Source organism: Nerophis ophidion, linkage group LG01 (genome assembly GCF_033978795.1).
Source record: "Nerophis ophidion isolate RoL-2023_Sa linkage group LG01, RoL_Noph_v1.0, whole genome shotgun sequence".
In the NCBI taxonomy this organism is placed as follows: Eukaryota; Metazoa; Chordata; class Actinopteri; order Syngnathiformes; family Syngnathidae; genus Nerophis; species Nerophis ophidion.
The window spans coordinates 38,711,778-38,732,887 of NC_084611.1; the positions used below are offsets into that span (position 1 = coordinate 38,711,778).

Consider the following 21,110-nt stretch of genomic DNA (forward strand, 5'->3'; position numbering starts at 1 on the left):
CAAATCATTTTCAACCCATATTCAGTTGAATATGCTACAAAGACAACATATTTGTTGTTCAATCCGATAAACTTTTTTTTTTTTTTCCAAGTAATAATTTTCTTTAGAATTTGATGCCAGCAACACGTGACAAAGAAGTTGGGAAAGGTGGCAATAAATACTGATAAAGTTGAGGAATGCTCAACACTTAGTTGGAACATCCCACAGGTGTGCAGGCTAATTGGAAACAGGTGGGTGCCATGATTGGGTATAAAAACAGCTTCCCAAAAAATGCTCAGTCTTTGACAAGAAAGGATGGGGTGAGGTACACCCCTTTGTCCACAACTGCGTAGTTTAAGAACACGTTTCTCAAAGTGCAATTGCAAAAAAATTTGGGATTTCAACATCTACGGTCCATAATATCATCAAAAGGTTCTGAAAATCTGGAGAAATCACTCCACGTAAGCAGCATTGCCGGAAACCAACACTGAATGACCGTGACCTTCGATCCCTCAGACGGCACTGTATCAAAAACCGACATATATCTCTAAAGGACATCACCAGATGGGCTCAGGAACACTTCAGAAAACCACTGTCACTAAATACAGTTTGTCGCTACATCTGTAAGTGCAAGTTAAAGCGCTACTATGCAAAGCGAAAGCCATTTATAAACAACATCCAGAAATGCCGCCGGCTACTCTGGGCCCGAGATCATCTAAGATGGACTGATGCAAAGTGGAAAAGTGTTCTGTGGTCTGACAAGTCCACATTTCAATTTGTTTGTTTTTGGAAATATTCGACATCGTTTCATCCGGACCAAAGGGGAAGCGAACCATCCAGACTGTTATCGACGCAAAGTTCAAAATCCAGCATCTGTGATGGTATGGGGGTGCAATAGTGCCCAAGGCATGGGTAACTTACACATCTGTGAAGGCACCATTAATGCTGAAAGGTACATACAGGTTTTGGAACAACATATGCTGCCATCTAAGCGCCGTCTTTTTCATGGAGACTCCTGCTTATTTCAGCAAGACAATACCAAGCCACATTCAGCACGTGTTACAACAGCATGGCTTCGTAAAAAAAGAGTGCGGATACTTTTCTGGCCCGCCTGCAGTCCAGACCTGGTCTCCCATCGAAAATGTGTGGCGCCTTATGAACCTTAAAAAACGACAGTTGAACGAATGAAGCTCTACAAAACAAGAATGGGAAAGAATTCCACTTTCAAAGCTTCAACAATTTGTTTCCTCAGTTCCCAAACACTTATTGAGTGTTGTTAAAAAAAAAGGTGATGTAACACATTGGTGAACATGCCCTTTCCCAACTACTTTGGCACATGTTGCAGCCATGAAATTCTAAGTTAATTATTATTTGCAAAGAAAAATAAAGTTTATGAGTTTGAACATTAAATATCTTGTCTTTGTAGTGCATTCAATTGAATATGGGTTGAAAATAATTTTCAAATCATTGTATTCTGTTTATATTTACATCTAACACAATTTCCCAACTTATATGGAAACAGTGTTTGTATATAAAACAGTGTTGTTGTTTTTAGGGGGTTTCATAGGTAACCCCATGCATGCAAGGTTAGCCGCCTCTTATGAGCAGTTTTCACCATTGAGAAGATTAATGTCTCACACAAGTATTGTGCACGATGCGCAAAATTTTCCAAAGTTCCTCTTTAAAACAAAAGCAGTACTTACTTGTCATGATCCATGTGGCCAACAGAGCCCATTTTCAGTTGTAACTCCTGGTTGATGGTTGTCTCTTTATGAAGTAACTCTCCAGGACTTTCAGTTTGGACTGTAGAGTTGTGGCCCGAAAATAGTTGAAGTTGGTCTGCCGCAGGGTTTGCGGGACAAAGTGTCTTTGTCAATGACTTTGAGTGAGTGGGTTTGCAAGGGATGTTCTGTTCTGTATTGTTAGCTGGGGTTTCAGGCTGCTCTGGGAAATTAGTGGCTAGCTTGGTGTCAGAAGTAGGATCCCAGGGGTTCTTTATTACCGGACAACATTCAGCGTCTTTATATGTTGCATGTGTGATATGATCTGTCTTCCTCTCAAGAAAACTGAGATAGTTACTGGCATGGTCTCGTTGACTGGTGGTTGAATCCTCACAAGTATCTTCCTGAGACATTCTGGCTGTTCTTGGTGTCTGAGAGTCTCTTGAACTGGTCTCCCCACTCATTCTGTACGACACCAACTGAGATTTTGCTACAAATCGAGGTAGGTTTTTTGGCTTCTCGCTGTTTGGTTGACAAGTGGCGTGGGCTACAGACTGGCGGTCAACAAGAGGGGCGCCAAAGACGTCGGGCTTGTGGACGCAGTGGGCTGACGCTAGACTGTCAGTCCACAAGCCATCCAGCGAGGGATCCATTTCCAAAGAGTCCTCGCCTATCTCTGCGGAGCTGAAGGACGCCAGGGCGACATCAGCCGCCATGTGGGCCTCTTCTAGCTCTGTTGTTACCACCTGAGCCCACCTCAACTGTTCCCTTGGAACCCCATCGTTTTCAAGGGCGTCGTCCTTCCCGTTGTTAAAAGGCGACGGCGCACCATAGCTTCCAATCCCGCTGTCGTTCACACTGGAGGTGTCCTTCGAACTGGAATACATTTGGTCCGAACACGAGAGAGAGGATGAAGCTTGAGACGAGAGCGACTGTCGGCTGGAGGCAGACGGGGTGATGGCGAATGGCACAAACTTCTGCAGTTGCTGGTGATACTCGCGCAGGTGGTGCTGCATGTCTTCATCCCTCTTGCCCAACACATCATCACCTTCAGTCTCAACTTGCTTCTCTTGCCTTCTTCTATATTCACGCTTCTCTTCCCTTTTGTAACTGTCGCCCTTTTCCTGCGAGCCTACGAGTCGGCTCGCTTTTTCGGGCCCGACCCAGCGTTTGGCCGTGGCGGTTCGCTCCTCGTCACATCTGCTGCTCTTTGGTGTGGAAGAGCGGACCGTGTATGCTGAGGGCTTCTTTGAGGTGGGGAAAATAGCTTTTGGTATTCCCATTTTTGGCTTCTTTGGGAGACTGTTTCCTCTCGGGATGTCTCCATTGATGCTATTGGACAGGCTGCATTTGGTAAGAGGTACAGTTCTGCTTTCTCGTCCTCCTTGACCCCTCAACTCCTTCACACTGTGGTACACAAAGCAATCATTAACTTGTACAGCAGCTAACACCGCTCTCATTTCAGCAAGTATTCTTATTACATCATATCTTATCACCACTAAACTTGGATATACTTTAAGAGTAGGGTTTTGGTACTTGCATCGGTGTCAAAGTAAACGGTAGTAAGCCACCGGTGCTTCATTTCGGTGCTAAAAGAATGTGATCTCAGCCACCTGAAACAAGTGCTCAGCGGTTATACTGTAGCATACATACAGAAGCAGATCAAAACTCCTTTTAAACTTTATTGCCGACCTTAAAGGGGTAATGCAATTTTCAAAAAATTGTCTTTGTATGAGACAATAACACAACTAACAATGCAGTAGGGATGTAAAAACCATCTGCGGTCCTCTCCAAGGTTTCTCATTGTCATCCCACTGGGTTGAGTTTTTCCTTGTCCTAATGTGGATCTGAACCAAGGTTGTCGTTGTGGCTTGTGCAGCGCTCTGAGACACTTGTGATTTAGGGCTACATAAACAAACATTTATTGATTGATTGAAAAACATTACAATTTCATACCTTGTACCGTATTTTTTGGACTATAAGTCCCAGTTTTTTTCATAGTTTGGCCGGGGGTGCGACATATACTCCGGAGCGATTTATGTGTGAAATTATTAACACATTACCGTTAAATATTAAATAATATTATTTATTTCATTCGCGGAAGAGAGGAAGAAAATGTCAGCAATCGTCACACACACGTCGGCAATCGTCACACACGTCAACCAATAATAATGTGGCGGGGGAAGGGTCATTGCAGAAGTGCATTGTGGGTCATGCGATGCTATCTGCTATGTGCTACTGCCGTAGCTATTAAAATGGATAATTTCAACGTTGGCGGTAACTTATTAAAAACTAAGAAGGGCTGAACAAAAATGGCACCGAAAAGGAAATTATGTACTGCAGATTACAAGCTGGACGTAGTGAAATATGCAGCAGAAAACGACAAGAGGAAGCGACGTACCTTTGGCGTAGGCAGAGTTGTTTAGAAGCGACATCGAGGAAGAAGATTTCATGGGATTTATCGATTAGGAGTGACAGATTGTTTGGAAAACGTATAGCATGTTCTATATGTTATAGTTATTTGAATGACTCTTACCATAATATGTTATGTTAACATACCAGGCACCTTCTCAGTTGGTTATTTATGTGTCATAACGTACACTTATTCAGCCTGTTGTTCACTATTCTTTATTCATTTTAAATTGCCTTTCAAATGTCTATTCTTGGTATAGGATTTTATAAAATAAATTTTCCCCCAAAATGCGACTTATACTCCAGTGCGAGGTATATATGTTTTTTTCCTTCTTTATTGTGCATTTTTGGCCGCTGCGACTTATACTCCGAAAAATACGGTGTATATATATATATCCTGAACCGAGGATGTCGTTGTGGCTTGTGCAGCCCATTGAGACACTTGTGATTTAGGGCTATATAAAATAAAATAAGATTATCTAGAAAGTCAATGGATGGATGAAATACATTCAGAATGTTTATCATGGTTCTTCTTCTTTGTACTTTTTAAACACTTAAGTTTGAAGAGCTTCTTGAAGTGGATTATATTAGTACACTTTTCGATTTTTTTGCTTAATCCATTCCACAATTTAATTCCACATACTGATATACTGAAGGTCTTAAGTGTTGTATGTGCTTACGAATGCTTTAAATTATATTTTTCTCTAAGATTATATTTCTCGATGCTCAAATCAAAATTATAATGCTAATGTTAGCGATCGGAAATTTGAGTGGCAGCAATAAATAGCCACCAGCGTGATAGTTCCACACTACTTCCTTTCCTTCTTTCTTTGCTTCGGACCTGCATCCGATACATACATACATTCTTGGTAGTTGTGTCATGTTAATAGCACAATCCAAGCTCATTTATTGATAGTGTCTGCTATTTAACATCAGCATAGCCATTAGAGACCTAATATTTGTGCCAATATTACAGAGGACATCATGTCAGTTTGACACTATATCACCTTTCTCTCTGGCACTCATCGAGGGTGGACGATCCCCTTTCCTCTCCCTTATCTCTCCTGCTTGCCTTTGTCTTGTCTTAACTTTTTGGTTGCCTCTTTTTGCACTGCTCTCCAAATCAACATTGGAACTATTTAACTGGCCTCAACAAAATTGGTTTAGGGCAGGGGGTCTCAAACATGAAAATTTAATGTTGGTGCGGCCCGCAAGTCTTATATGAATGGCGCTTTTCAGCTTCATTCTTGTACATCCCGGGAGACTCACAATTTTCAGTGCCCTTCCAGACAAGGTAATCATTTTCTAGAATTTCACTCTAACAGCAATATTTAGGGGGCACCATGGAGGAACTGCCATTAGCGTCCTCTATTAATTATTCAAACAGTGTGCCAGACGCATGTTGTATGTGTCTTCTGTTAACCAGCAAGCGACTGTAAGATATAGTTGATCAACAGCCACACAGGTCACACTGAGGGTGGCTGTATAAACAAGTTTAACACTGTTACAAATATGCACCACACTCTGAACCCACATCAAACAAGAATGACAAACACATTTTGGGAGAACATCCGCACCGTAACACAACAGAACAAATACCCGGAATCCAATGCAGCCCTAACTCTTCCGGGCTACAATATACATCTCCAAAACCCCAACCCCGCCCCCTATTGTAGCCCGGAAGAGTTAGGCCTGCATTGGATTCTGGGTATTTGTTCTGTTGTGTTTATGTTGTGTTACGGTGAGGATGTTCTCCCAAAATGTGTTTGTCAATCTTGTTTGGTGTGGATTCACAGTGTGGTGCATATTTGTAACAGTGATAAAGTTGTTTATACGACCACCCTCAGTGTGACCTGTATGGCTGTTGATCAAGTATGTCTTGCAGTTACTTCTGTGGGTCTACAGAAGCCCCATGCAATGTGTGACTAGACCATCACACTGTTTGTATTGTGAAAAAGCAGACGGGACGGCAACTTGCAGAGGATGCTAAGCGCAGTGCCATCACAGCATGCCTTTAATATTATTGTCTGGGTGAAAATCGGGTGGTTGCCCCGGGAGATTGTCGGGAGTGGCACTGCATGATATTCACTGGTATTCGGGTATTTCCCGGAAGGATCGCGAGTGTTGGCAAGTATGTTGCTAGGGCAGGAAAGCCATTCAAGGAAGGTGAATTCATTAAAAAGTGCATGCCCAGCCTCACCCAGTTTCTGCATCCAGTGGCCCCCAGGTAAATTGAGTTTGAGACCCCTGGTTTAGGGGAACCTGCCACGACAAACTCTTGGGAGAAGAAAGAGTGCCGCGTGCCTGGAGACCCTGTTCTGTCGAGGACGTGAAGATATCCACCTATTCGGAATTATGACAACAGGACATCTGCTGATTGGAGTAACCGTTGCTATGGTTTGTCGACAAATTGGAAGTTGCTGGCAGTCTTCAAAGTACCCCAAAGCTGCCACAAATGACTGGAGGATGCGGGAAGAACTGTGGACACTATTGTGATTTTGGATCACATCGTACTGTCTGCCCCACAGGTTTGAAGACCAGTCATACACAATTTAGAGTAAAAAGCAAATTTAGTTTTCACTTGTATAAAAAAAAATCCTAACTTGGATTGTTTCCCTGGCTCCGAAACTCTCCCGAAGGACAGTGCAGCGAAGACACAACCAACTCCCTTCTTGTCTCTCATGGACACGCACTTGTTGTTCAAGACTTTGGACTAGCGCCTGCACGACATCAAGGCCGCGGAACAGAGACACACTGCAGGCTTACACATTAACATGCATCCACAAAAATATACGCCACACACATACATACCCCACCACCCCAATCCTCGACGTAAATCCCATAGGGGTGATGAAAAGATGGTCAGCGCCTGCAGCCTACCCCCATACCCTGCACTCTTTTCCCTCCGTGTCCAGATATCTTGAGATCTATGTTGTAATATGTATACGTGCTTTGCTATGGAGTTTTTTTCCCCACTCCAGACTGGGCACCCTTAGGAGCCCAGTCTAGATTGTATTTTTTTATTCATCCTTCCACAGCGTTTTACCTTTTCCCCCATCTTTTACGGGCTGCATTGTGGCGACCTATCAGTGTTCCAGTTCTGTAACCCTGTACACTGTCTAATCTTGAACGGCTGAAAACAAAAATTTGTTGTACTTGTGCAATGACAATAAAGACCTATCCTATCCTATCCTATCCTACCATGTGTGCTAGTCCTCATGGGAAATGTGGGCTTCTTCTCGCAAAACCCCAGATAACAATGGTGCTCACATTAGATAATGTATTTACACACAATTTGGGCATGTTCACTGTGAGGTGTTCATTGTCTCATTTTTTTTTACTGGATAGTAAATCTTTACTGCTATACAAACTGAACACTGACTACCGTAATGACTACCGTATTTTTTTTAATTAAAAGTCGCAGTTTATTTCATAGTTTGGGTGTGACTTATGTGTGAAAATTATTAACACATTACTGTAAAATATCAAATATTATTTATCTCAATCACGTAAGAGACTAGGCGTGTATCAGCAATCGTCACACACACACGTCAACCAATAAACATTTAGTGGGGGCGGGTCATGGCAGAAGTGCATTGTGAAAAAAAAAGATGCTACCTGCTGCTTCCGTACCTACGAAAATTGATCATTTCGACATTGGCGGTAACTTATAAAAACTGAGAAGGGCTGGACAAAAATGGCGCCGAAAAGGAAATCATATACCGCAGGTTACAAGCTGGAAGAAGTCAAATATGCAGCAGAAATTGTATATATTGTAAATAATTCAATGTATATACTCTGATGATTAACTTGTGTGATGACTGTATTATGCTGATAGTAAATATTTGTACCATGAATTGATTAACGTGGACCCCGACTTAAACAAGTTAAAAAACCTATTCGGGTGTTACCATTTAGTGATCAATTGTATGGAATATGTACTGTACTGTGCAAGCTACCATATTTTTCGGAGTACGAGTCGCACCGGAGTATAAGTCGCACCTGCCGAAAATGCATAATAAAGAAGGAAAAAAACATAAGTCGAAAAAACATAAGTCGCACTGGGGTATCTTTTTTGGAGAAATTTATTTGATAAAACCCAACACCAAGAAGAGACATTTGAAAGAAAATTCTAAATAAATAAAGAATTGTGAACAGGCTGAATAAGTGTACGTTATGTGACGCATAAATAACCAACTGAGAAGGTGCCTGGTATGTTAACGTAACATATTATGGTAAAAGTATAACATATAGAACATGCTATATGTTTACCAAATAATCTGTCACTCCGAATCTCTTATGTGAATGAGCTAAATATTAATATTTGATATTTTACGGTAATGTGTTAATAATATGACACATAAATCGCTCCTGAGTATAAGTCGCACCCGGCCAAACCATGAAAAAAACTGCGACTTATAGTCCGAAAAATACTGTACTAATAAAAGTTTCAATCAATCAATCAATCAATCAATCAAAAACGGCAATCGGGCAGCAGAAAGAAAGTTTGGAGTAACTAAGAAACTTGTAACTACATCCCATCCATCCATTTTCTACCGCTTATTCCCTTTGGGGTTGCGGGAGGCGCTGGTGCCTATCTCAGCTAGAATTGGACAAGTCGCCACTTCATCGCAGGGCCAACACAGATAGACAGACAACATTTGCACTCACATTCACACACTAGGGACCATTTTAGTGTTGCCAATCAACCTATCCCCAGGTGCATGTTTTTGGAAGTGGGAGGAAGCCGGAGTACCCGGAGGGAATCCACGCAGTCACGGGGAGGACATGCAAACTCCACACAGAAAGATCCCGAGCCCGGGATTGAACCCAGGAACACTCAGGACCTTCGTATTGTGTTGCAGACGCATTAACCCCTCTTCCACCGTGCTTGCCCTTGTAACTACATGTTATAGTTATTTGAATGACTCTTACCATAATATGTTACCTTAACATACCAGGCATGTTCTCAGTTGGTTATTTATGCGTCATATAATGTACACTCAATCAGCCTGTTCACTATTCTTTATTTATTTTAAATTGCCTTTCAAATGTCTATTCTTGGTGTTGGATTTTATGTAATAAATTTCCCCCCAAAATGTGACTTATACTCTAGTGCAGTGGTTCTCAACCTTTTTTCAGTGATGTACCCCCTGTGAACATTTTTTAAAATCAAGTACCCCCTAATCAGAGCAAAGCATTTTTGCTTGAAAAAAAGAGATAAAGTAAAATACAGCAAATTGTCATCAGTTTCTGATTTATTAAATTGTATAACAGTGCAAAATATTGCTCATTTGTAGTGGTCTTTCTTGAACTATTTGGGAAAAAAAAGATATACAAATAACTAAAAACTTGTTGAAAAATAAACAAGTGATTCAACTATATATAAAGATTTCTACATATAGAGGTAATCATCAACTTAAAGTGCCCTCTTTGGGGATTGTAACAGAGATCCATCTGGATTCATGAACTTAATTCTAAACATTTCTTCACAAAAAAAGAAATATATAACATCAATATTTATGGAACATGTCCACAAAAAAATCTAGCTGTCAACACTGAATATTGCATTATTGTATTTTTTTGTCAGTTTATGAACTTACATTCATATTTTCTTGAAGTATTATTCAATAAATATATTTATAAATGATTTTTGACTTGTTGCTATTTTTAAAAAATCTCACGTACCCCTTGGCATACCTTCAAGTACCCCCAGGGGTACGCATACCCCCATTTGAGAACCACTGCTCTATCCATCCATCCATCCATTTTCTACCGCTTATTCCCTTTTGGGGTCGCGGGGGGCGCTGGCGCCTATCTCAGCTACAGTCGGGCGGAAGGCGGGGTACACCCTGGACAAGTCGCCACCTCATCGCAGACCACTGCTCTAGTGCAACTTATATTTGTTTTTTTCTTCCTTATTATGCATTTGACCGGTGCGATTTATACTTCGGAGCAACTTATAATCCGAAAAATACGGTACTCTAAAGTATATCAAGTTGACTTTACGGTTAAATATACTTTAAAACAAAATAATTCCCCTTTCTTTGCACTTACCGGTCAGCATATCGCAGAGTGTTAAGTGTGTGCTCTGTTGCGATGTGACCGGGTGAAATGTTGGCAATCATGCAAGTCATTGAATTACCAACAAATGAGTCTTTCAAGACCTGGGGCAAAAAAAAAAATACCACAAGGGTTTTTAGTGATTCAACAAAAAAGGTAAACAATACAATCCAGGAAAAGTCTTAGTACCTGCGTGAGCTTGCTTTGTCTGAAAGGTGTGTGCCGCTGCTCTTGATCGAGTGAGCGGATGCATTCTTTAAGCTGAGAGAGGGCATTATCAGACATCGGTAAGAAAGCCAATAGAGTATCGGATATCCCAATGGCCTAAGCCAGGGGTGTCCAAAGTGCGGCCCGGGGGTCATTTGCAGCCCGCAGCTAATTGTTTACCGGCCCCCCACACAGTCTGGAAATGCTATTGGAAAAATAAAAAATAACATTAAAAAAATAAGAATGAGGTGAAGTCTAATGAGAAAAAGTTGCAATGTTGACACAAAGCTGCCATGCAGGCTGTTTTTTTTCTTTTGTCTTTATTTTACCACATAAAAACCATCTTTACCATGAATTGATTAACGTGGACCCCGACTTAAACAAGTTGAAAAACTTATTCGGTTGTTACCATTTAGTGGTCAATTGTACGGAATATGTACTGTACAATCTACTAATTAAAGTTTCAATCAATCAATCATTTATTTTTTTGCCATTGCTCAAAAAAAAAAAAATGACAAAAAAAATCCATGTTATAATGAATTATTTTCAAAGCTCCAATTAGATAAAATATTTCAATTTAAAATGTTTTATGTGGTAAATATTGCACATGTTGTGTAGTTGCCATATAAAAACAGTTTTCTTTGACAAAATAGCATAAAACATACAAAATAATAGTTTAAACGTAAAATTGACAGATATATCTGAAGTTCATCTCGTAACGTAAGTGTTGAAAATAAAAAAAATTAAAAACCTAACCTGTATCCCAAATATATTTAGTGGTATTTTATTTATCTTTTCACTGTGATTACTCAAAATAATAAAGAATTCAAATCAACGGTGTCCTGCCTTATTGATCTTTTAGGGCTCTAATTACTAAATACTGCATATTTCAGTTTAACTATAAAAACTTTTTTTTCAACAGAAAACCCGCGACCCCGAAAGGGAATAAGCGGTAGGAAATGGATGGATGGATGGAAAAGCCTTAAAAACTTTTTTTTAAAGTTGATATAGAGATTTACTATAAGCGTTAAATAAAAAATAATAAATATTTGACTTATTTTTAACATTTTAATAACTGAGACCCCTTATGGTCCCCGGGACCCCTAAAGGTAAAATACATTTTAAAAATCCATATATTTTGTTATGATTTCAAAATCAAAATGGCCCCCGCATGCTTTAATTTTTCCGTGTGCGGCCCATCCATCCATCCATTTCCTACCGCTTATTCCCTTTTGGGGTCGCGGGGGGGGGCTGGCGCCTATCTCAGCGGCCCTCAGTGGAAAAAGTTTGAACACCCCTGTCCTAAGCGTTTGTGCTTGTTGTAGCTTACAGCCAGCAGACTCTGGTTGATTTCCGCTCCCTCCATTCGAGTTTGCCAGTCTGTTGCCTTGGTGTCTGATGCCCTCTCGCTCCCTGCCAAGTCAATGAACCACATTCTGCACACAGGCACAAACATATGACTAATAGCAAACTCCAAGTATACTCGACATTATGAGCCCCAACCAGACAATGTTGTCTTTTACCTGCCAATTATCTGCTGGTTTGCAGATCGGAGCTGGATCTGAAGCAAGGCATGGGAACGAGACGAGAGCGGATTCACCCCACTGACCCTCTTGGTGCGTGCCGCTAAACCCTGTGACATCACCTTTAACCCCAACAGACAGGCAGATTGTTGCAAGTATTTAGAGGTTCTAACCCTAGTCTTAAAAAGTGCCTTTTTAATAACATACAAACATTAATGTGTCACTTAAGCCTCTTTATGAGCATGAAATTTGAGGAAAATCAATCATGCCCTCAATTGTTTGCTCCACTTTCTGAGAGAAACAAATACACTTTATTAAAGAAACACCTTTCCTACGTTAAAAATGCAAGCCAAACTTTGTTTGAAAATGAAAAGAAAATAAGTTGCGATTTTCCTGACAACTTGAAGTAAAAAGCTTGTTGCTAATGGACAGCAGAAGCATTTAAAGTCCCATCTTAAAACTCATTTGTATACTCTAGCCCAGGGGTCAGCAACCCCAGGGGTGGCTCTCGAGCCACATGCGGCTCTTTAGCACTGCCCTAGTGGCTCCCTGGAGCTTTTTCAAAAATGTATGAAAATGTAAAAATATGGGGAAAAAAACATTTTTTTCTTTTATTATGCTTCCTGGACGACAAACATGACACAAACCGTCTTAATTGTTAGAAATCCCACTGTTTTTTATCAAACATACTTCACTAATGAGAGCATTTGTCAAGTGTTGTTTTGTCCTACTAATAACGGCAGTCCTTGAACTCACCGCAGTTTATTTACGTACAACTTTCTCTGACGCTGCCACAGTAAGACGTGTTTTATGTCACCCCTTCTTTGTCTCATTTTGTCCACCAAACTTTTTATGCTGTGCGTGAATGCACAATAATGATCTTTGTTGACGTTATTGACTTGTTGGAGTGCTAATTAGGCATATATGGTCAGTGAAAGTTACTCGATGCTAACATGCTATTTAGGCTGGCATCATTATGCCTTGTTTGTAGGCATATTTTAGCTCTAAATTTATTTTACGTATGTCTTTTCTGTATTTAATTTATATTTGCACATCTCATGACACATTATCTGTGTGTAATATTGGCTGTATTTTTGACAGTTGTGCAGTTATAGACCACAGCAAACGTTACACAGCTTGCAAAGATTGTAATAAATCCATTAGAAGACAGCCTGCTGTTTCCTTTCACTTGGAAACAAACATCTTTGTAATAACTTTGGCCATTCTAAGCCAGTAACTGCCCCCTTTTACTAATGTTCTCCAATTTTGTAAAAAATGTGTAGAATAAATATTGAATTTCAACATTTCTGTCAACGAACATTTGCGTCAGCCTGCGACAATAGTAATTTTGATAGTAGGCTCATATAGCTAAAATAGACCCTTACATGATGTGTTGACTTCATTATAACACTCATATAAGGTGTTTAGTTTTTTGCGGCTCCAAACAGATTTGATTTTTGTATTTTTGGTTCAATATGGCTCGTTCAACATTTTGGATTGCCGTCCCTTGTGCTAGACCCACTCGACATCCATTGCACCGGTCTCCCCTAGAGATGTCACCCACATATGCGGTCCTCTCCAAGGTTTCTCATTGTCATCCCACTGTGTTGAGTTTATCCTTGCCCTGATTTGGGATCTGCACCGAGGATGTCGTTGTGGCTTGTGCAGCCCTTTTGAGACACTTGTGACTTAGGGCTATATAAATAAACATTGATTGATTGATTGATGCCCCTGTGGACCCGTTCCTTGTTGGTAAAGTGGGGAAAAAAAGGCCAGAAGAAATTCCATATGTTGCCAAACCTTCATCAGTGAGTTGACGGTGTCTACTCTGACATCACAAAGTCCTGCAATGTGAACCACGTTGTGACCATCTTCCCTCACAAACAATCTGTGTAAAAGCAAAAAGAATAAGATGGCACATAGCATGGAGGTGCCATTGAAACCATTTTAAAGCAACACAAAAACCTTTTCCTGTTGTTCAACAGGTCATAGAGCTGACGACAGTAGATCTCACAGAAGCTGACGTATACCAGCAGGGGGCTGTGCGTGGCCAACAGGTGAGCAAAGATGTCCTGGGCCGCCAGGAAGTACAAGCCCGGCTCATTGGGAGAAGAACCCATCATGGTGTGAGTCTTACCCGCGCCCGTCTGCCCAAAGGCAAAACAGGTAGCCTTCCCCCTACACGCACACAAAACACAAACATAAGACATCACATGGACAAAGATAAGACCTTCTGGGGGAAGGTTCTGTGGTCGGATGAAACAAAAATGTAGCTGTTTCGCCACAAAAGTCAGCAATATGTTTGGAAGAGAAAAGGTGAGGCCTTTAATCCCAGGAACACCATTCCTGCCGTCAAGCATGGTGGTGGTAGTATTATGCTCTGGGACTGTTTTGCTGCCAATGGGACTGGTAATTTACAGAGAGTAAATGACAATGAAAAAGGAGGATTACCTCCAAATTCTTCAGGACAGCCTAAAATCCGGAGGTTGGCGCAGTTGGGTGTTCCAACAGGACAATGACCCCAAACACACATCAAAAGTGGTAAAGGAATGGCTAAATCAGGCTAGAATTAAGGTTTTAGAAATGTTAGAATAATTATGTATATATTATCATCATAAATTTATGCTTAAGGGTCATTGATATAAATTATTCTATATTGTGCTAAAGTGGTATTTTTGTATCTATGCAAGCTGGCAATCCAAAAGATTGCTAGTTGTTTTTATCAGTGTTGTGCCCAGACTCGGCCTGCTGATGGCCAAGGCCGAACACCGCCGTGACGCAGACAGAGCAGAGACAAGGCGATATGACTTGCGTCACTTAATTTTATTTATTCTATAATCATATATTGTGTCTAATTGGAGTTTTCAAGATTACCCCCTTCCCTCATCGACAGCTTCAGTGATGTAACAGGGCTTTCCAAATAAATAGAGGAGGCGTGTGGGCTTGACTTGTAGAACGTAGTGTCTCCTCATGAGCTAAATTGAACTCTGTCTCTGTATGATTCCTTTCTTCTTGTCTGATTATTAGATGTAGTCACTGTTTGAACCTGACAGGAATGGCCCTCCCAAAGTCCTGACTTAAAAGTGTGGACAATGATGAAGAAACAAGTCCATGTCAGAAAACCAACACATTTAGCGGAACTGCACCAATTTTGTCAAGAGGAGTGGTCAAAAATTCAACCAGAAGCTTGTGAATGGCTACAAAAAGTGTCTTATTGCAGTGAAACTTGCCAAGGGACATGTAACCAAATATTAACATTGCTGTATGTATAATTTTGACCCTGCAGATTTGGTCACATTTTCAGTAGACCCATAATAAATTCATAAAAGAAGCAAACTTCATGAATATTTTTGGGAGAAACAAGTATGTGCTAAAATCACTCATTCACAAAAAGAGTTGTAGAAATTATTGGAAACTCAAAACAGCCATGACATTATATCCCTTACAAGTGTACGTAAACTTTTGACCACGACTGTATATTGTTATCCAAAGAGGCTGCACGCAATATACACCGCAATATAGATTTTAGGCCGCATAGCCCATCCCTAATTGGCACTAAAGACATAAGCTCAACAAATATAGAGAAAAATGGATGAAAAATTTAGGAAGAAATCCTTACTTTTCGTTTTAGCCCTTACACCAGACTTGGGCAAATTAAGGCCCGTTGAGCTTTTCAATCCGGCCCGCCGGACATTCCCAAATAATTTTTTTAGATCTTGAAGATGGAAAAGTATAGCTGCCATTATGGTGTGCAGTCATGTTTTCTAACTATACAAAGTATTTCAATGGTTACGCACCTGCCGAAAAGGCATAATAAAGAAGGAAAAAAACATATACGTCGCACTGGAGTATAAGTCGCATTTTTGGGGGAAATTTATTTGATAAAACCCAACACCAAGAATAGACATTTGAAAGGCAATTTAAAATAAATAAAGAATAGTGAACAACAGGCTGAATAAGTGTACGTTATATGACACATAAATAACCAACTGAGAAGGTGCCTGGTATGTTAACGTAACATTTAATGGTAAGAGTCATTCAAATAACTATAACATATAGAACATGCTATACGTTTATCAAACAATCTGTCACTCCCAATCGATAAATCCCATGAAATCTTCTTCCTCGATGTCGCTTCTAAACAACTCTGCCAACTCCAAAGGTATGCGCCGCTTCCTCTTGTCATTTTCTGCTGCATATTTCACTACGTCCAGCTTGTAATCTGCAGTACATGATTTCCTTTTCGGTGCCCTTTTTGTTCAGCCCTTCTCAGTTTTTATAAGTTACCGCCAACGATGAAATTATCTTTTTTAATAGCTACGGCAGTAGCATATAGCATATAGCAGTTAGCATTCCATGACCCACAAGGCACTTCACTTCTGTCATGACCCTCCCCCGCCGAATTCTTATTGGTTGACGTGTGACGATTGCTGACATTTTCTTTGTCTCTTCCGCGAATGAGATAAATAATATTATTTGATATTTTACGGTAATGTGTTAATAATTTCACACATAAGTCGCTCCGGAGTATATGTCGCACCCCCGGCCAAACTATGAAAAAAACTGCGACTTATAGTCCAAAAAATATGGTAGTTATTATCTATTGTGCTCTTATCTGCTTCGTGCAAGGGCACACAGCTTGTTATCTTCCACGGCATATGAGGGGTGGCCTCGCCGCGGATGTTTTCCTTTGTTTTAGCCTGCTAACATTTAAGGACTTCAAGTACCTCAACAAAGATAAGATGACAGCACGCAGACGAAGCAGAGACAAGGCGAAATCACAAGGCCCCCCAGCACATTCTGTCACGTATTGTGCGTACTGGTGCTGCTTTGCATGATAAGTGTGACAACTCCTTTTAGAGGCAGCCTCAGTGATGGTAACTAGGAAACTCCTGAATAAATAGAGGAGCACAAGGGGCTGTGCCTGAGAGCGCGGTGGAAGAATTTAACCGAGTGTGCTGTGTAGCGCTTTTCTACCTTCGAGGTAGTCACAGCGCTTTGACACTATTTCCACATTCACCCATTCACACACTGATGGCGCTAACCACGACCCATCAGGAGCAAGGGTGAAGTGTCTTGCTCAAGTACACGACGGAGGTGACAAGTTTGGTTGAAGGTGGGGATTGAACCAGGAACCTTCAGGTTGCTGGCACGGCCACTCTCCCAACCGCACCACGCCGTCCCGTGTAACAAAGAACATAGAAATGTAATTTTGTTTCCCTTGTTATCGCATCTTTTTTGAAGGAACCTTAATGCCAGCTTTACTGCAGCGAGATAAGTAATTTTTTTTTTGTCTGATTAAAAAAAAAAAGGCTGAAACATTACCCGTTAAGCATGTGCTGCACCAGATGATACGCCGTCTTCTTATACACCTCCTCGTTAGATTGATGCTCACCAAAAACCTGGTCGAAGTAGAACGGATGCTGCGTAACAGCGAGCCAGAATGAGCAATTAGCCAAGAGAATGGGAGCTGAACACACGTGTGTATGTACCTTTAAGATGTACTGAGTGAGGTCGACAGCTTCTTTCCCCTCTTGAACAATCACACACTCGGCACTGGGCGTCATCACAACGTCCGCCTCTTCTTTCCGTCTCTCTGCCAGCGTCAGAGGTCGTTTCCTCACGCAAACGAGGATCCTCGGCCCGCCAGTTTGCCTGCAACACACAAATAACGCCATCGAAATCAGTCGTGGATGGACTCTCACAGGTCCGTATCCCGTATGTCGATGGGGCTTTACTCTGAGTTCCTCCCTGATGACATACGGGAGACGGAAGAAACTAATTTGGCCATTTGTACCCGTAATCATGTCCTCTTGGTCATAACCCAAAGCTCATGACTATAGGTCAGGATAGGGACTCAGATCGTCCGGTAAATTGAGAGCTTTGCCTTCCGGCTTATCTCCTTCATCAATAACGACGGACCGATACGGGGTCTGCATCACTGCAGACGCTGCACCGATCCGCGTGTCGAGCTCATAAGCCACTCTTTCCTCACTTGTGAACAGGATCCCGAGGTACTCAAACTCCTCCACATGGGGCAGGCACTCCACCCTTTTACGGCCAAGAACCATAGACTCGAACTTAGAAGTGCTGATTTTCATCCCAGTCATTTCACATTCCCTTGGGAACCGATCCAGTGGCTACGTCCTGGCCAGACGTATCCAGCAAGACCACGTGACGACAGGTTGAAGAGCAGTGGTTATCAAATGGGGGTACACGTGCCCCTGGGGGGACTTGAAGCTATGCCAAGGGGAACGTGAGATGTTATTTTTTAAATATTCTAAAAATAGCAACAATTCAAAAATTCTTTATTAATATATTTATGGAATAATTCTTAAACAAAATATGAATGTAAGTTCATAAACTGTGAAAAGAAATGCAACAATGCAATATTCAGTGTTGACAGCTAGATTTTTTGTGGACATGTTCCAAAAATATTGATGTTAAAGATTTCTTTTTTGTGAAGAAATGTTTAGAATTAAGTTCATGAATCCAGATGGATCGCTATTACAATCCCCAAAGAGCGTACTTTAAGCTGACGATTACTTCTATGTGTAGAAATCTTTATTTATAATTGAATCACTTGTTTATTTTTCAACAAGTTTTAATTATTTTTATATATTTTTTTCCAAATAGTTCAAGAAAGACCACCACAAATGAGCAATATTTTGCACTGTTATACAATTTAATAAATCAGACACTGATGACATAGTGCTGTAGTTTACTTCTCTATCTCTTTTTTTCAACCAAAAATGCTTTGCTCTTATTAGGGGGTACTCGAATTAAAAGAATGTCCACAGGGGGTACATCACTGAAAAAAGGTTGAGAACCATTGCTTTAAGGCACTCCCCCAATATTGTTGTCCGGGTGGGATTCAGGAGAAATGTGGGAGAATGGTTGCCCCGGGAGATTTTCAGGAGGGGCACTGAAATTCGGGAGTCTCCCGGGAAAATCGGGAGGGTTGGCAAATATGGGTAACATGTCTTCCAAAACACGTTTTAGCAGAATCCATAATACTTTACACAATATGATCAAAAAGTATAGCAAATCGGGTGTTTACCGCGGCAGATACTCACTTTTTTGAAGCAACGGGATTCAGAGGTAGTCCATAGTTGTATCCTGGTTTTCTCTTTGCTTCAAAAACAGGTGTTGGTTTAGTAAATTGTCCACCATATTGTCTGTAAGCACTTCCTCTATCTGGACACATCTTCCCCACCAGTTGGCCGTTGAACCGCTTTGCCGTAGCTGCTTTGGGTTTCAGAGGGTGGGACGAGCCTGTCTGTGGCAGCAGCAGTGCGGAGTTAGTACTGTACATGGACAATCGTCTAGTGATGTCTGGCCTGCTGTGCTGAGCGGCTGGCCTGAGGCTGCCGTTCCACCCGCGTTGCTGACATCCATCATTGAGGTGCATGCGGACGCGGGGGGCGTTGGAAAAAGGGACCGGGTCGCCGTTAGTAAAAGTATCCACTAACGGGACTTCTTCATCACTCTCATCGGCATCCTCTTCCAGCCCCAGACCTTCTTGCTCCAGCGTTTTGATCAGATGCACCAGGCTAAAGAGCCGACTCTTGTCCTCCTTGGTGTGGATCTTCAGCATGGGGAGATCCTCCGAGGTGAGGCACAAGAGGTGGGTCAAATGACGGATTCCCATGGAGGTGAAGCTGAAAGGACAGGTAGAATTGACGGGCGGGTGGCGGGACATCTGGATGCAAGAGAGCGTTTTTACCGTTCGTAGTGATGCTGAAGACCAACTGCCTTCAGACAGTCAAAGAGGCCGAGCGTCATGGCTCCGTTTTCTGTCTCCATGGCCTCCACACACCCTGGGAGAGGAGCAGGTATCGAACTTAAGTTCCATTACATAATGTCCTTGCGTGTTACCTTTGCGCAAGAAACCTGATTGCCCTCTCAACGGAGGGTGCTTACAGACATCAGTCGTTTACCAAGCAAAGGTAACACGCAAGGACATTAACACATCCGACACGTACGTAGGATTAACCGAAGGAGCGTTCAAAACAAGATGGAATAACGCAAGGACATTAACACATCCGACACGTACGTAGGATTAACCGAAGGAGCGTTCAAAACAAGATGGAATAATCACAACGCCTCCTTTAGAAACCAGACTTTGCAGAATTCTACAGAACTCAGCATACACATTTGGAACCTCAAAGACCATAATGTTGAATATTCAATAACATGGCAGATTCTTGCATCCAGCACACCTTACAACAGTGGTAATAAAAGATGCAACCTATGCTTAAAAGAGAAACTGTTTATTATATATCATCCAGATCTATCATCCCTCAACAAGCGCAGTGAAATCATTTCAACATGCCGCCACAGACGGAAACACCTCCTAGGTAACACATGAGCCAATCACCACACCCTACACCTGCCTGTACCCACTCTGTGCCCTATATAAACCATTGTATGTGAATGCTTCCATTAAAATCTCCTGATGATTGAGGGAACCCCTCATGAAACAGTTCTGTAGAGACGAAGTAGTCTTGTAAATTTTCCCACACCTACATATTGCGCTCTACCACGGTATCGAGCACTATTCTCGGGATAATCCAATCAAGACATATATATATATATATACGTATATATAAATATGGGGACGGAGATACGATTCGATTCAATATCGATTCTTGGGGTCACGATTTGATAATATATCGATTTTTTCGATTCAACGTGATTCTCGATTCAAAAACGATATTTTTACGATTCAAAACGATTCTGTATTCATTCAATACATAGGATTTCAGCAGGATCTACCCCAGTCTGCTGACATGTTAGCAGAGTAGTAGATTTTAAAAAAAAGCTTTTATAATTATAAAGGACAATGTTTTATCAACTGATTGCATTAATGTAAGTTTGTTTTAACTATTAAACGAACCAAAAATATGACTTATTTTATCTTTGTGAAAACATTGGACACAGTGTGTTGTCAAGCTTATGAGATGCGATGCAAGTGTAAGCCACTGTGACACTATTGTTCTTTTTTTTTTTTATAAATGTCTAATGATAATGTCAATGAGGGATTTTTAATCACTGCTATGCTGAAATTATAACTAATATTGATACTGTTGTTGATAATATTCATTTTTGTTTCACTACTTTTGGTTTGTTCTGTGTCGTGTTTGTGTCTCCTCTCAATTGCTCTGTTTATTGCAGTTCTGAGTGTTGCTGGGTCAGGTTTGGT

General features: G+C 41.2%; 1 protein-coding gene across 4 annotated transcripts in view; it reads right to left on the reverse strand.

Annotated features, from left to right (window-relative positions):
* LOC133553829 (kinesin-like protein KIF24) overlaps positions 1–21,110 on the reverse strand; it is a 36,344-nt gene that overhangs the window by 4,326 nt on the left and 10,908 nt on the right. For 3 of the 4 annotated variants that reach the window (XM_061902194.1, XM_061902191.1, XM_061902190.1), the window contains exons 2-12: positions 19,632–19,725; positions 18,982–19,566; positions 17,398–17,560; positions 17,231–17,328; positions 13,871–14,083; positions 13,706–13,793; positions 11,906–12,027; positions 11,713–11,818; positions 10,365–10,436; positions 10,170–10,279; positions 1,683–3,107 (exon numbers count right to left, since the gene is read on the reverse strand). In XM_061902194.1, the coding sequence (XP_061758178.1) occupies positions 1,683–3,107; positions 10,170–10,279; positions 10,365–10,436; positions 11,713–11,818; positions 11,906–12,027; positions 13,706–13,793; positions 13,871–14,083; positions 17,231–17,328; positions 17,398–17,560; positions 18,982–19,566; positions 19,632–19,711 (3,062 nt within the window). In that variant the 5' untranslated portion in view covers positions 19,712–19,725. The remainder of the gene's footprint in view (positions 1–1,682; positions 3,108–10,169; positions 10,280–10,364; positions 10,437–11,712; positions 11,819–11,905; positions 12,028–13,705; positions 13,794–13,870; positions 14,084–17,230; positions 17,329–17,397; positions 17,561–18,981; positions 19,567–19,631; positions 19,726–21,110) is intronic. The other variant, XM_061902199.1, reaches the window with a different exon arrangement.